The sequence below is a fragment of the Lupinus angustifolius genome, chromosome LG03, assembly GCF_001865875.1.
Source record: "Lupinus angustifolius cultivar Tanjil chromosome LG03, LupAngTanjil_v1.0, whole genome shotgun sequence".
NCBI classification, from domain to species: Eukaryota; Viridiplantae; Streptophyta; class Magnoliopsida; order Fabales; family Fabaceae; genus Lupinus; species Lupinus angustifolius.
The window spans coordinates 5,601,680-5,618,199 of NC_032011.1; the positions used below are offsets into that span (position 1 = coordinate 5,601,680).

At 36.2% G+C, this 16,520-nt stretch overlaps 1 protein-coding gene across 1 annotated transcript; it reads right to left on the minus strand.

The window, feature by feature from the left end:
* Positions 8,982–9,638, minus strand: LOC109342297 (uncharacterized mitochondrial protein AtMg00810-like). Its single transcript, XM_019580308.1, has one exon. The coding sequence runs from the start codon at positions 9,636–9,638 to the stop codon at positions 8,982–8,984; it is 657 nt and encodes a 218-aa protein (XP_019435853.1).

Consider the following 16,520-nt stretch of genomic DNA (forward strand, 5'->3'; position numbering starts at 1 on the left):
ACTACTAGTAGTTTGTATATATACAAATTGATCATGAGCCGTTGGCTTAAAAAATGTAGGAACCGGCTTCAGTATTTTTTAGAAATTATTATGCCAATATACTAAAGTCATAATATTCTTTAACAACTTCAAGGATTAGTAGTGTTTTACCCAAAAGTTGTATAGCTCTTTCACAACTTTTGGGTGTGATTTTTTATTGTGTAGAAGTCATTATGTCAATGTATGACTTCTATATAAAAGTCGTGATACTCTTTAACAATTTTTGTGTGTGATATTTTTATTGTGTAGAAGTCGTGTACGTTTTCACGACTTCCTCCTAAGTGTAAAAAAATTTATCATATAGAAGTTGTGTAGCTCTTTCACGACTTCTTAGGGTGATGTCAGTGTTTGACAATCCAACTTATCAAAGTATTTAAAATCATTACTTAGAAGTTGAATATTTTCAAACCAACTTTTATATTTTATCCATATTCCTCACAGAAGTTGTAGAGTGAGATCACAACTTCTAGAAAACTTTGACAGCCGGTCACAAATTTAACAGATGAGATTAATGATTATTCAATCTAATGACTAATAATGTAATTCACATGAATGTGAACTAACTTATAGTTTGCAAGTTAGTCATTGTCTTTGGTGAATGGAGAATGTTAACGATGAACTAATATTATTGAGTAATTGTATGGATTGTATTTTTTCCCAATCAGACTATTAAAGCATGTAATATTATTGTGATAATTATGCATAGTAAATTTAGGATCAACAGTATAGTTGTAAGATTAATCTTTAATTCGAGTTTTGTGGTTAAGTAATGTCTTCAAAGTAACTGTTGGAATGAGAAATAAGAATTGAGAAAAGGAAGAATGAAGAAATCGTGAAAAACAGTGAAGAAAACAGAGGTAGAAGATGATGAATAGGAAAGTTACTAAAAATGGCAATCTGTTATTAACTGATAACTGAATTTCAAAAATTCATTTCTATTTCTAGTAACTTCTGTAACTACCACATTTACAAAAGCCCACCCATTCAAGCTTGAATTACAATTCTATCCTACATCCTCCCTTAATTCAAGCTGGTTATGCTAATTACTCCAAGCCTTCTTCTCTGCGATTCAAACGTTTCCTTCCTTAGTGATTTTGTCAAAATATCTGCTTGTTGATTCTGTGAGGTACAGAATTCAACCTTCAAATTTCCCTTCTCCACATGATATCTTAAGAAGTGATACTTTGTTTCAATGTGTTTGTTGCGACCATGAGACACCGGATTTCTTGCCAGATTAATTGCAGATTGATTATCAATCAGAAGCAACATTGAGTCATTAGCATGAATCCCCAATTCCTTCAGCAGAGAGTTTAACCACAAACCTTGGCAACCCCCTAAGCAAGCAGCAATGTATTCAGCTTCGCATGATGATAGAGCAACTACCTTCTGCTTCTGAGAGCTCCAACTGATAGAAGCATCACCAAGCTTAAACAAGTAGCATGTGGTGCTCTTTCTATCATCCTTGTCTCCACACCAATCTGCATCAGTGTAGCCATGAATTGTTTTCACACTCCCTTCAATGCTTGCAGGAAAATGTACTCCAAAATCCATGGTTCCTTTGAGATATCTAAGCACCCTCTTTACTGCAATCAGATGAGAATGTTTAGGATTCTCCATATATCTACTAACCAAGCCAACTCCATAAGTGATGTCTGGTCTTGAGTTGCAGATATATCTAAGTGAACCAATCATCTATTTATAGAGCCTAGGATCAACTGATTCATCTTCCAAACCTTCTCTGTTTAGACTTGTTCCTGCTTCTACTGGTGTGGAGGATGGACTTGAATCAAACATGTTAAATCTCTTAAGTACATCAGAGGTATACTTCTTTTGATGCATTAGTATCCCTCTGCTATCCCTTATGAATTCCATACCCAAGAAATATGAAAGTGTGCCAAGATCAGTCATTTCAAATTCTGCTTTTAAACTGTTCTTGATGCTCTCAATCTCATCTATTTTGCAGCCTGATATTAGTAAGTCATCCACATAGAGGCATATGATTACTGATGCTGGTTCAGGTGTACACTTCACATAAATTCCATGCTCACTTGTGCACCTTGTAAGTCCTTGCTGAACAAGAAATGTGTCTATTCTCTTGTTCCATGCTCTAGGAGCTTGTTTCAACCCATAGAGTGCCTTGTGTAATTTGTAGACCTTTTGTTCCTGCCCCGAGACTTCAAAACCAGTAGGTTGGCTCACAAAAACTTCCTTGTCTAATGGACCATTTAGAAAGGCAGACTTCACATCCATTTGACTCAAGCTCCAATTTTCCAGACTAGCAATTGCTATGACCAACCTCACTGTTTCAATTCTGGCCACTGGTGCAAATACTTCCCCAAAGTCTAGTCCAGGTTTTTGTAGGAAACCTTTAGCTACCAATCTAGCCTTATGTTTGGCTATTGATCCATCATGCTTCAACTTGACTTTGTACACCCATTTCACATAGATCGCTTTCTTTCCTTTGGGTAGATTTGTTAGCTCCCAAGTCTTGTTTCTTTCAATAGAATTTATCTCTTATTGCATAGCCTCAACCCAACACCTTTGCTTTACTGCTTCATCAAAAGTAATGGGTTCCATCTATGCTAATAAAGCCATGTGCACCAAATCCCCTTCTGATGTGATGGAGTTATATGAGAACACTTCAAAATCTCTCAATCTAGGTGGCAATTGTCTTTGTCTCTGAGGTCTTGCATCTGAGTTTTCAACCAGTGTGTCTTGATTGTTTATCACATCTTTATTTGGTTCATGTCTAGGACTAGCAATTTCAATGTTCATCTGACCAGATCTGTTTGAGGCTTCTGGTTTTGCATTCCACTCCCATACTTGTGTCTCATCAAATATGACATCTCTACTGAAAGACAAAGAGTTATTAGTAGGGTTGAATAACTTGTAAGCTCCAGTTGAATGGTATCCTAGAAAGATCAACTTTTCACTCATATCATCAAGTTTCTTTCTTCTTGCATCAGGTACATGTTTGTAGCATATTGAGCCAAAGATTCTGAGGTGTGCCACACTAGGCTTGATCCCTGTCCACATCTCCTCAGGTGTCATGCCTTTGAGTCTCTTAGTTGGACTTCTATTGATCAGGTAGGTTGCAGTTGCCACAGCTTCCCCCCAAAATTGTTTTGGAAGATCCTTGGTTTTTAGCAGACTTCTTGTCATGTTTAGTATTGATCTATTTACTCTCTCTGCTGTTCCATTGTGTTGGGGTGTGTATGGAGCAACTACTTCATGAATTATGCCTTCCTTCTCACAAAATTGATTGAATTCATGAGAGACATATTCTCCCCCTCCATCACTCCTTAAACATGACAATTTCATTCCACTCTGATTTTCAGCAACCAATTTGAAACTTTTGAATTTAGCAAAGACCTCACTTTTCCTCTTTATCAAATAAATCCACATCTTCCTTGTGTAATCATCTTTGAAGGTTACAAAGTAGTAGTTCCCTCCAATTGATTGTTCCTCCATAGGTCCACATACATCTGTGTAAACCAGTGCCAAAGGCTTAGTGGATTTGGTTGGTATAAAGGACTTGAAGTTGTTCCTTGTTTGCTTACCAATGAGACATTCTCTGCAGGTTTCAGTTTCATTCTTGATGATAGGCATACCAAGAACCATCATGTCCCTGCTCAGTTGATGCATACTTCTGAAGCTTAAGTGCCCAAACCTGTGATGCCAAATCCAAGTTTCATCTGCAATTGATTTCAAACATTTGTGATCTGCTAGTTGAATTCCAATCTTGAAAGTTCTGTTTTGAGACAATGGAGCTTTCAAGATTGGATTTCCTTCCTCATTGTAGATCTTCAGCATTCTATCTTTCATGCATATATCATACCCTTTCTCAAGCAGTTGCCCAAGACTTATTAGATTATTCTTCATCTTAGGTACATATAACACATTGGAGATATAAGCTTCAACTCCATCCTTCCTTCTGATCACTATTTTGCCTATTCCTTCTGCTGTTATGAAACTATCATCAGCAAACTTGACTCTTGTTCTTACTGAATCATCTGGTTGTATGAACCAGTCCATATGGCCTGTCATATGATTTGAGCACCCTGTGTCTAGATACCAACTATCTGCATCATCTTTGGTGGTGACCATATGAGCTTTAACACCATCACTCAGCATCAATTCTGCAATTTCATTTTGTGCCATTAACAACACCTCTTCATCTGAGTTCTCATCCTTGGCAAGTCTTGCCTCCTCCACTTTGTGTACTCGTTTTGTTTTACACTCAGAGGCATAATGCCCATAATTCTTGCAGTTGAAGCACTGAATTCTACTCTTATCTTTCTTTTTCTTGGCATTGTTTTGATAACTGTTCTGATTGTTCCATTTCCTGCTGCTTCTGATATCAGGTTGCTTGGAGGATGAGGATTCTGTACCTTCCCTTTTCTCAGTTTGTACTCTATCAGTTTCCTTCTTCTTTGCATCATAATTGTTCATGCACTTCTTCTTGAATTGTGCACTTAGAGCTTGTTGTGTGAGCCTCCCATTCTGTCTTTCCATGAGTCTTTGCTCATGTGCTTCTAATGAACCCTGCAACTCATCTATCTTGATGGTCTCAAGATCCTTAGATTCCTCTATTGCTATTACCACATTGTCAAACTTGGTAGAGAGTGTCCTAAGGATCTTATCAACTATGCTTAGTTCATTCATTTGCTCACCACAACCTCTCATCAAATTGATGAGGCTTCTGATTCTTGCAAAGTAATCTGATATTCTTTCCTCCTCCTCCATCTGTAGCAGCTCAAACTGTCTTCTCATTAACTGCAGTTTGACTTTCCTTACCTTTGTGCTACCACCATAACACCTTTCTAAGGTCTCCCAAGCCTCCTTTGATGTTTGTGCTGCTGAGATCTTGTCGAAATTGGAGTTATCAACACATTGGTGTATTAGAAAGATTGCCTTGCAATCCTTCTTTACTGCTTCCCTGAATTCCAACTTCTGAGCCTCTGTTGGATCTTCACCAAGTTGTTGAACCCCTTCTAGCACAACTTCACGACATTCCTGAAAACCAAAAATTTCTTTCATCTGGATTGACCAGTGATCATAATTCTTCCCATCTAACACATGAAGATTCATTGCAAACCCATTTGAGGTTGTCATCTTCCTTATTCGATTTGGATCCTCCGTCCTTCCCTTCTTCTTCGATTGTTCACCCACTGGTTCGTGATCTATTAGCTCCTGATACCACTGTTGGAATGAGAAATAAGAATTGAGAAAAGGAAGAATGAAGAAATCGTGAAAAACAATGAAGAAAACAGAGGTAGAAGATGATGAATAGGAAAATTACTAAAAATGGCAATTTGTTATTAACTAATAACTGAATTTCAAAAATTCATTTCTATTTATAGTAACTTCTGTAACTACCACATTTACAAAAGCCCACCCATTCAAGCTTGAATTACAATTCTATCCTACAGTAACAACTATAAGACTTCGAACCTCTGATCGATAGTACAATTTACATGAAGAAATATATTTAATAGTTTCACTAGAAATGTTCATAAAAGGTAATCAACAAAATAAAAATGTCAGAATAGTTTTACAATTCCCATCGGTCATGATTAATTCCGTGCTAGAGTAGTTCATTTGTATAATAGGTTAGAGAAATATATATATATATATATATATATATATATATATTCATAATGTAAGAATTTTTATATTATTATTGTATTATTTATAATTCATTTTTAGTTATGATTGATTTACTAAAAAATAATTCAAATGAATGATAAATAATATAATGATTATATATAAATCATTATACTATTAATACATATTATAATTTCTATCAAGTACATCATTTCTCACGTTAACTCCAAACTCACTATCAACTTGTCTTATTTGCTTGAAGTCAAAAGATGGCGGTTAGTTTGTCTATTTCCATCAAAACTCGATTTAGTATTTAAGTTCCCCAAATATGGTTTATGAATCGATTGGATTAATTGTAAGCTAAAAATTAAATTTGTGAGATAAATAAGTTGAACTTAACTTAAATAAAGTTCAAATATAAGATTTATGAATTAGTTTGATTACATATATTAAATCTTTAAATTTATATATATTAAATATATAATGATGATATATACATAATATATATTATATATAGAATAAAATATCTTCTTATATTATGAGATAACTTATCTTCTTAAATTTACTCATTATTTGATATGTGTCTTCTTTCTCTTCTCCCTAGAAGTTTTCATTTAAAATATATTACAAAAATAAAAATAATACACATGTCAAACAATATTCAAGGAGATAAATATATATATATAGCTATCAGAAACTCTAAAATATGCTTTGCTTTTCTATATTGTTGAAAACAAAGACGTGAAGAGAGAATGTATTTTTGGCACCGCTCCTAGCCAGGTATTTCAAAGTACAAAATAGATAGAATTCTAATATAATTATCCATAATAATGTTATAATCTCATATGATATACAACGATAGAATTAATCATAAGCAATTTAAAAATAGAATAGAATATTATGACATTTTCTAATATTCTTTTTGTCTACAAACAAAAAGATTCATCATGACTCCATGCATCTAAGATTTCTCAAAATGATACTTGATTAATTTATGACTTGTCACAAACTTTCTTACGGTCTTCTATTTAAATACTATAAGATTTTCTTCAATTAGTTCTTTTGTCAAACTAAATTCTTCCTTTATTCTAAATGAATTTAAATCATAAATGCTTTATTTGATGGGCGTGATACAATAAGCAACAAGGAAACAATAGGATCAAATAAAATATGAGTAAAATAAATTCTTTTTATATCAATTGTTTGGTTTTTATTAGATAACAATAACATTGATATGGTGGTGGCTAATTTGTGAGAGTATGAGGAGAAAAACCATACTATCATATCTTAATTTTAACTCACTTGACACCTTAATAATTGATATGAGTCAAATTTTAATTTGAGTTTAAAGCATATTATCTTTTCAGTTCAAGATTAACTCAATTAAATTTGACGAACTTTCAAATAGTTTAATGATACATCTAATATTTCTCGGAATAATATTTTATTAATTTATGATTTGTCACAAACTTTCTTACGATCCTCTGCTTAATGCTATAAGATTTTCTTCAATTAGTTCTTTTGCCAAACTAAATTCTTCCTTTATTCTGAATGAATTTAAATCTGCTATGTTTTGTTTGGTAATCATCAATGCTTTGTTTGGTGGGCATGACACAATAAGCAAAAGGATACACTAGGAGAGATTAAAATATGAGTAAGATAAACTCTTTGGCACATCAAGTGTTTGTGTTTATCAGATAGCAATAACATTGATGTGATGGTGGCAATAGTGGTACTCAGATGGACAGTATGAGGAGAAAAACTGCATTACCACATCTCAATTCTAACTTAGTTAGACACCTTAAAGATTGATACAAGTTGAGTTTTAATGAGTTTAATGCATATTATATTTTCAGCCCAAATTAATTCAATTAAATTTGACTAACTTTTAAACAGGTTAAGAGTACATCTAATATTTCTTGGAATGATACTTGATTAATTTATGACTTGTCATTAGCTTTCTTACTGTCTTTTGTTTAAATACCATAAGATTTTATTTAATTAGTTCTTTTGTCAAACTAAATTCTTCCCTTATTCTCAATGAATTTAAATCATCAATGCTTTGTTTAGTAGGCATGATACAATAAGCAATAGAGACACAATATGAACGGATAAGATATGAGTAAAATAAACTTTTGTTATATTATTGCGAATTTATGACTCAATATATCTCATGATTTTATTATATTTTGTGTTGTTTAGTTCATAAGCCATTGGCTTACTTATATACCAGAAGGTTCAACCCCTATAGTTTCTTGTAAAAGAAGCAACCTAACTAAAAGTGGTGAAAACCCCAACTAATAAACTAACAAATTTCCCTAACTAACTTACAATGAAGACCCTTCTAGAATATACAAAGTGTGCCCATATAAAACACATATGCCAATTTATAGCCTATGTGTGTAAATTCTGATTGAGGATGCTCCATGGCTTGGCAAGGAATTTGGTGTGCCAAGGTTGGCCAGGGTCACGAGTCTGACCGTATGATGTTGATGTGCCCAGCTAGGCCTCTGATGCGCCAAGCTTGGTATTTGATGCGCTAGGGTAACAAGCCTAACCGTGTGATGTTGATGCGCCCAACTATGCCTTTGATGCGCCAAGCTTGGCATTTGGTGTGCTAGGGTCAAAAGTCTAACTATATAATGATGATGCGTCTGATGCGCCTGATCAAGCTAATTTGGTGTGCCCTGCTTATTTATGTCTAATGCATCATGTTGAGCAGCCTGACCGACGGACATGTGTCTGACTCAAGTAACTTGACTAAGGGGCATGCGCCTGATGCTTGGCGTGACTTGAGCTATTCTGACCGCGTTGTCTCGGTCAGGGTCTTGAACCTGATGCATCGTGGTGCATAGTATTATGACCGTGATGGTTGGGCCAATGACTCGTGTTGGATCATGAGATAAATCTTGGGTGTTTTTGTTGGGACCATGTGATGCATTACCATGTTGCTTGGTTGGCAAGTCACCATGCTCATGTTGCTTGGTTGGCAAGTCACCATGCTCATTATGCTCCAATAGCCCCCCGCAAGCTGGAGCATAAATGTTGATTGTGCCCAGCTTGGATAGTAAGTGGTGGAAAGGTGTAGGATCCAAAGCTTTTGTGAGTATGTGTGATGTTTGCTGAGTTGTTTGGATGGGGAAAAGATGGAAGATCTTGTTTTGGAGTCGTTCTCGAACCACATGGCAATCAATATCAATGTGTGTAGTTCTCTCATGGAAAACAAAATTTGCAGCAATATATCTAGCTGAATCATTATCACAATATAAGAGGGCATGTTGAGTGAATTGTACCTGGAAATTTGTAAGCAAATATGCGAGCCATTTAATTTCACATTAGGTGGATGCCAAAGCTCTATATTCTGCTACTGAGGAAGAATGAGATATTGTTGTTTGTTTCTTGGATTTCCAAGAAACTAGGGAGTTGCCAAGGAACACACATGATCCTGTGATGGATTTTCGTGAGTCTAGGCAAGTTGCCCAGTTTGAATCGCTGAAAGCTTTGAGTTGAAGAGGTGATGTTGAAGAGTATAAGAGCCCTTGTCTGAGGCTGCCTTTGATGTATCTCAAGACACGAGTTAAAGCTTGATGATGAGTGATGGATGGTTGTACCATGAACTGGCTCAATTGTTGCACAACATAATTGATATCAAGTCTTGTATTGGTTAGATATAGGAGTTTTCCTACCAATCTTCTGTATGTTGCTGGATCAGAGTGAGGAGTTGAGGTGTCTTGATGCAATTTTGTGGTATTTACAATAGGTGTAGGTGTTGGTCTTGATGTCAAGAAACTAGTATCTACAAGTATATCAAGGGCATATTTTCTTTGGCATATACTGATGCCTAGTGTAGATCTAGCAATCTCTAGGCCTAGGAAGTACTTGAATGGGCCTAGATCTTTAATTTTAAAATGAGTGTCCAAGCAAAGTTTAACCAAATCAATTTCCTTTTGGTTGTTACCAGCCAAAACCAAATCATCAACATATATAAGCATGACAGTCAAAATAGAACCTAAGGCTTTAGTGAATAAAGAATGGTCATAGTGAGGTTGTGTGTATCCAAGGGATAATAAGCATTTGGTTAACCTAGTGAACCATTGCCTTCCAGATTGTTTAAGTCATAGAGAGACTTGTGAAGTTTACAAACCTTGTTTGGTGTGGTTCACATGACACCTTGAGGAATTGTCATATAAACTTCCTCAAATAGGTCACCATGTAAAAAGACATTGTTAACATCTAGTTGATGTACAAGCCAATGTTGTAAGGCTGTTATAGCCAGCAAGAGTCTTACTGTGGTAAGTTTAATAACTGGGGCAAAAATGTCAAAGTAGTCGAGGCCCTTTGTTTGGTTGTATCATTTGGCAACTAATCTTGCCTTATATCTCTCAATTGTGCCATCAGACCTATACTTAATTTTATAAACTCATTTAGATCTTATATGTGTTTTATGAGGTGGTAGGTCAAATATGCTCCAAGTTCTATTAACCTCGAGGGCATTCAATTCATTCTTCATAGCCTCTATCTAGTGTTGGTGTTTTACTGCCTGAAAATAATGTTTAGGCTCTATGTTGGTGTGGACAGGTAAGATGTGTTTCAAGTGGTTAGAAGAAACAATGTCATAAGATAGAACAGTGGATAAAGGGTGACAAACCTTGGTTGATTTGTCAGTTTTGGTATGGCTAAAAGAGAGAAGATTACAATGAAAGTCTTGCAGGTATGCAGCGGCATGCCTATTCCTTTGAGATTGTTAAGTGTCAAATTATTAATGAAATGTATATGACTTTTGGGGCACTTAGTGCGTATTTATGTTGTAATTGTGTACACATCCCGATAACTTAGTTAATCTTGTATTGTTTAGGAATTTAATTGTGTTGTGTTGTTTGCAGGTTAGGAAATGATGAACAAAGGAGAGAAAAATGAGAAGAATGAAGTTTCTGAACAATAAAAGGGCAAGGGAATGGTCGCCCAAGCCACAGTTCAGAAGAAATCATCAGAAATCACTGCTTTCCCTTGCCCAAGCGAGGGACTATCGCCCAAGCGATAATTAGGGCACCTCGCCCAGGCGAGGTGTTCAAGCATGTGAATGGCATTTTCTCTCGCTCAAGCGAGAATCCCTAGATTGAGCGAGAGACTAGCAGTTGGAACTTGATGTAGGCAGTTCAGGACAACATGAGAGAGGTATCAAGCACTTTCTGAAGCATTCTTGGAAGAAAATTGAGAGAAACACGGTGGAGATTAGGATATACGTCATGGGAATGATTCTCATTCATATTTCCTTGTATAATCTCATGATTCGCGCATTGTAATGGCGAGGATGAATGAATAGTGCTCGTTGTGGGTTTCGAAATGTAATCTTCTAACCTTTGTACTCCTGGATTCGATTCTATTGTAATTGTTATTTGATTTTGGGAAGTTTATCTCGTTCTTAATGCTTGAATTTACTTTGCTACTAAGTTCTTGCTCTTGGGTTCAAGTTTAATTGGAAAGTTAAACTTGATACCGGATCTGGATCATCTCCCTTCATACATCCTTGCTCTAGGAATGGACAATGATGCATGAATTGCTTTCACATGGAACTTAATGCTAGTTAATCGGTCAAATATCTAATGAATTTGTATTTGAATGATTATCCAAGGATTTTACACTCAAGGAATTGATGTGAATGATTTGAAGAAAATGCGCATCTGAATCAGTAACTTCACAAGTTACTTGGAATTGAATCCATGGATGTCAATGTGAAAGAATGATGCATTTTGATCCCAACTTATTTTAAATCTTTTTAGTTCGATTTATGATTTTCCAAAACCAATTAAAAAATTTCACAAACCAATTCTTGTAAATATTTACTCAATTCATTCTTGTAGGAATTAGTGTAAATCCATTCTACTCCTTGAGGACGATATCCCGGTATTTTGCCGAATTTTATTACTTGGACAATACGGTGCGCTTGTCGTTATATAAATATCTAACATAGATCTTCTGATAATATTACTAGTGTTCTCAGAATCAGTAGGAGTGTCAAGGGTTTGATCAATATTATTGGGTTCTAGAGACAAATTGTTGTCTTTTTGATTCATTGTTTTATTGATATTTGGATTTTGGTATAGAAAATTGAAATCATCATTCTCTATAGATGTAGTTGACCAGTCCTTGGTTTGTTTGGTGTTATAGGGAAAAATATGTTCATGGAAGATGACATGTCTAGAAATAAAGATGTCTCTATTCCTCAAGTAAAAAAGAATGCATCCCTTAGTAGTGTCCTTAAAACCAAGAAACATGCACTTTCTAGCCCTGGGGTCAAGTTTAGTCCTATGTTGTGTTAGAGTACTGGCAAAGCATAGAGAGCCAAAGACTCTCACGTTTTGTAGGTTGGGTAGCTTTCCATTAAGAAGTTCATAGGGTGACTTGTGTTGAAGGTTTGGAGTAGGAAGTCTGTTTATAAAATAGACTGCATGTTGAACTGCATAGGACCAGAAAGCCTTAGGAAGTTTTGATTGAAAGAGTAAGGTTCTGGCCACATTCAATATATGCATATGCTTTCTCTCAACAACAGAGTTTTGATGAAGGGTTTCTACACATGATGTTTGGTGAACTATTCTTTTCTCCATAAAAAACCAGGGGTGTTGAACTCAACACCATTGTATGTCCTAATGATTTTAATTAATCTATCAAACTGAGTGTAAGTCATTTGGACAAAAGCATGCATCAGATGTCTAGCCTCTACCTTAGATTTCATAAGGAATAACCAAGTATGCCTAGTATGATCATCAACTATAGTAAGGAAGTATTTATGGTCATGTATGGAAATATTTGCTATATGTTCCTAAATATCCATATAGATTATATCAATGGCACATAAACTTCTATGCATATTATTTGGAAAAGAAAGCTTGACTTGTTTACCCAAGTGGCAGTAATCACATACAAGTTTTGATTCAGAGTTTACATAGTTAAAGGTTTTGCATATAGAGTTCAGTATGTTTATTGAGGGATGACCTAGCCTAAAATGCCACAAGTAAAAAAAAGTACAATATTTAAGGCATTTACATTGTGTAATATATCCAAGTTATTCCTAAAATCTCTTCTAAGCATGTATATTCCATTTATAACATCAGCATGTCCAACCATTCTCAAGGTAGTCATATCTTGGATAGAACAATTTGAGTCATCAAACATCAGTTTACAGTGCAATGAGGATATTAGTTTATGTATTGAGATGAAGTTGTATTTAAAAGCAGGCACATACAATACATTGTGTAAGGTTAGTGGTTCGGAAAAAGTTATGGTGCCTGATATTTTGGTCAATATAGTGGTTCCATTAGGCAAATTTATAGTGATATGCCTTATATGTTTGAAGGTATTAAACTTTGACAGGGAGGGACACACATGGTCAGTGGCCCCTGTGTCAAGTATTCAGTGATCATTCATATTTGAGGGTTCTTGATGTTCTTAGGTAAGTTTTCTTTGAGTGCCACTGCTTGGTATAACACTTAGTTGATTCACATTATGTCTACTGCTTGATCCACTACTTGATCCAATGCTTTTGAAGAGTGGTTCTAGTTGAGCATATTGTTCTGGCCTAAAATTGAAGCCTATGTTTCATGTCTCAGAGGTTGGTGCCTAATCCTTCTCATTTTTATCTGAGGTCCTTTCTTGAGTTGTTGTTATGTTGACTGGTCCATTGTCAACATCATATGGTCAGGCTCGTGACCCTGGCCAACCTTGGCGCACCAAATTCCTTCCTAGGCCATGAAGCATCCTCGGTCAGAATTTACACATATGAGCTATTAATTGGCACATGTGTTTTATATGGGAACACTTTGTATATTCTAGATGGGTCTTCATTGTAAGTTAGTTAGGGAAGTTTGTTAGTTGGGATTTTCACCACTTTTAGTTAGGTTGCTTCCTTTACAAGCAACTATAGGGGTTGAACCTTCTAGTATATAAGTAAGCCAATGGCTTATGAACAAAACAACACAAAGTATAATAAAATCATGAGGTATATTAAGTCACAAATTCACAATATAGTATCAGAGCTTTCTCTATGAAGGCTCTGTTTACCCAAGTTGCAAATAAGCTTTACGCACCTCACCCAAAGAAAGACTAGCCAAAAATCATGGCAAAGGAAGAAAAGGAGCCAAGATCAGCAATGGAGCAAGAAAGAAGCATGCTAACAATGTTGAGCACCAATGAGGTACAAAGCCCATATTTCCTCCATCCGGGAGAGAATCCAGGGGCTGTATTGGTCACGCCACCGCTAGAAGGAACCAATTATCACTCAGGGATGAGATCCATGAAGAGAACACTAAAGACTAAGAACAAACTGAATGGCTCTAACACACTTCCACCACAATCATCACTAGAATATGATATGTGAGATAGATGTAACACTATTGTCATATTATGGATCACAAGATCTCTTTCAACAGAGATTGCACAAAACACTATATACATTGAAAGTGAACAAGAGTTATGGGCAGATTTAAAGGAGAGATTCTCAAAAGGGGATTATTTTATGATTTCATATGTATTGCAAGAATTGCACTCAATCAAGCAGGGAGACAGGAGCATATCAACTTACCACACAAAATTGAAGACACTCTGGGAAGAGCTAGAGTCCTTGAGAATGATACCCATATGTGTTTGTGAAGTCAAATGCAACTATAGGTCAACCAAAGCTATTAAGGACCAAATAGAAGTGGAACATGTCATCTGTTTTCTGAAGCAATTTGGTGCGTCAAGGTTGGCCAGGGTCACGAGCCTGACTGAATGATGTTGATGCACCCAGCTAGGCCTCTGATGCGCCAAGCTTGGTATTTGGTGCGCCAGGGTAACGAGCTTGATCATATGATATTGATGTGCCCAACTATGCCTCTGATGCGCCAAGCTTGGCATTTGGTGTGCCAGGGTCACAAGTCTGACCATATAATATTGGTGCATCTTATGTGCCTGATCAAGCTGATTTGGTGTGCCCTACTTATTCTGGCCTGATGCATCACGCTGAGCAGCCTGACCGAGGGACATGCGCCTGACTCGAGTAACCTGACTGAGGGGCATGCACCTAATGCTTGGCGTGGCTTAAGCTATTCTGACTGTACTGTCTCGATCAAGGTCTTGAACCTGATGCGTCGTGGTGCATAGTAATCTGACCGTGCTAGTTGGGCCAATGACCCGTGTTTGATCATAAGATAAACCTTGGGTGTTTTTGCTGGGACCATGTAATGCATTACTATGTTGCTTGGTTGGCAAGTCACCATGCCCATGTTGCTTGGTTGGCAAGTCATCATGCTCATTATGCTCCAACACATATCAAATGTTTGGTGTTTATTAGATGGTGATAACATTGATGTGGTGGTGGCAATAATTGTGTTCAGGTGTGAGAATATGAAGAGAAAAACTGCACTACCATTTCTCAATTCCAACTCAGCTCGACACCTCAAGGATTGCTACAAGTAGAATTTTAATTTGAGTTTAATGCATATTATATTTTCAATACAAGATTAACTCAATTAAATTTGATAAGAAAATATATAGAATTGAATTGAGAATTAAATTAAAAATAAGACATATTAATGATAATGATAATGATAAAATTGGAACATAAAAATCATATATATTCAATTATGTATTCATCTCCAAATCATATTTTAACTTTATAGATTAGTATAGATAGATATATAATCTAGTTAACTTATATATTCACCAAAGAGTTTAAAACATGCGCACCGACAACAGTGTAAAGTTTTTTTGTTTGAGAGTCAAATAATAAATAATAAATTAATAGTGAATAATTAATTGACTAAGAGTGTAAAGATCATTGACACTGTCAGTGCATACATCTTAAATCTTTCACCAACTCATTTTATTTTACTCCATCCAAGTAAATGGCTAAACAATTTCAAAAGAATGCAATAATGTCCCATTAGTTGGATTTATTTCCCATCAGAGCTACTGCCTGAACAACCTAAGCCATCGAATTTGCTTCAATCTTATATCACCATTCCTTTACCTTTTAACCTCATTTCTTCATTTCAAATCAGATCTACAAACACAAACACCTCATTTTGCAGATTCACCATGGATTTCATGAAGGTCTTCGATCAAACCGTCCGAGAAATGTGAGCTTTTTATTTTCATCATAAAACCGTTGCATATGTGTTTGTGAAGTCAAATGCAACTATAGGTCAACCAAAGCTATTAAGGACCAAATAGAAGTGGAACATGTCATCTGTTTTCTGAAGCAATTTGGTGCGTCAAGGTTGGCCAGGGTCACGAGCCTGACTGAATGATGTTGATGCACCCAGCTAGGCCTCTGATGCGCCAAGCTTGGTATTTGGTGCGCCAGGGTAACGAGCTTGATCATATGATATTGATGTGCCCAACTATGCCTCTGATGCGCCAAGCTTGGCATTTGGTGTGCCAGGGTCACAAGTCTGACCATATAATATTGGTGCATCTTATGTGCCTGATCAAGCTGATTTGGTGTGCCCTACTTATTCTGGCCTGATGCATCACGCTGAGCAGCCTGACCGAGGGACATGCGCCTGACTCGAGTAACCTGACTGAGGGGCATGCACCTAATGCTTGGCGTGGCTTAAGCTATTCTGACTGTACTGTCTCGATCAAGGTCTTGAACCTGATGCGTCGTGGTGCATAGTAATCTGACCGTGCTAGTTGGGCCAATGACCCGTGTTTGATCATAAGATAAACCTTGGGTGTTTTTGCTGGGACCATGTAATGCATTACTATGTTGCTTGGTTGGCAAGTCACCATGCCCATGTTGCTTGGTTGGCAAGTCATCATGCTCATTATGCTCCAACACATATCAAATGTTTGGTGTTTATTAGATGGTGATAACATTGATGTGGTGGTGGCAA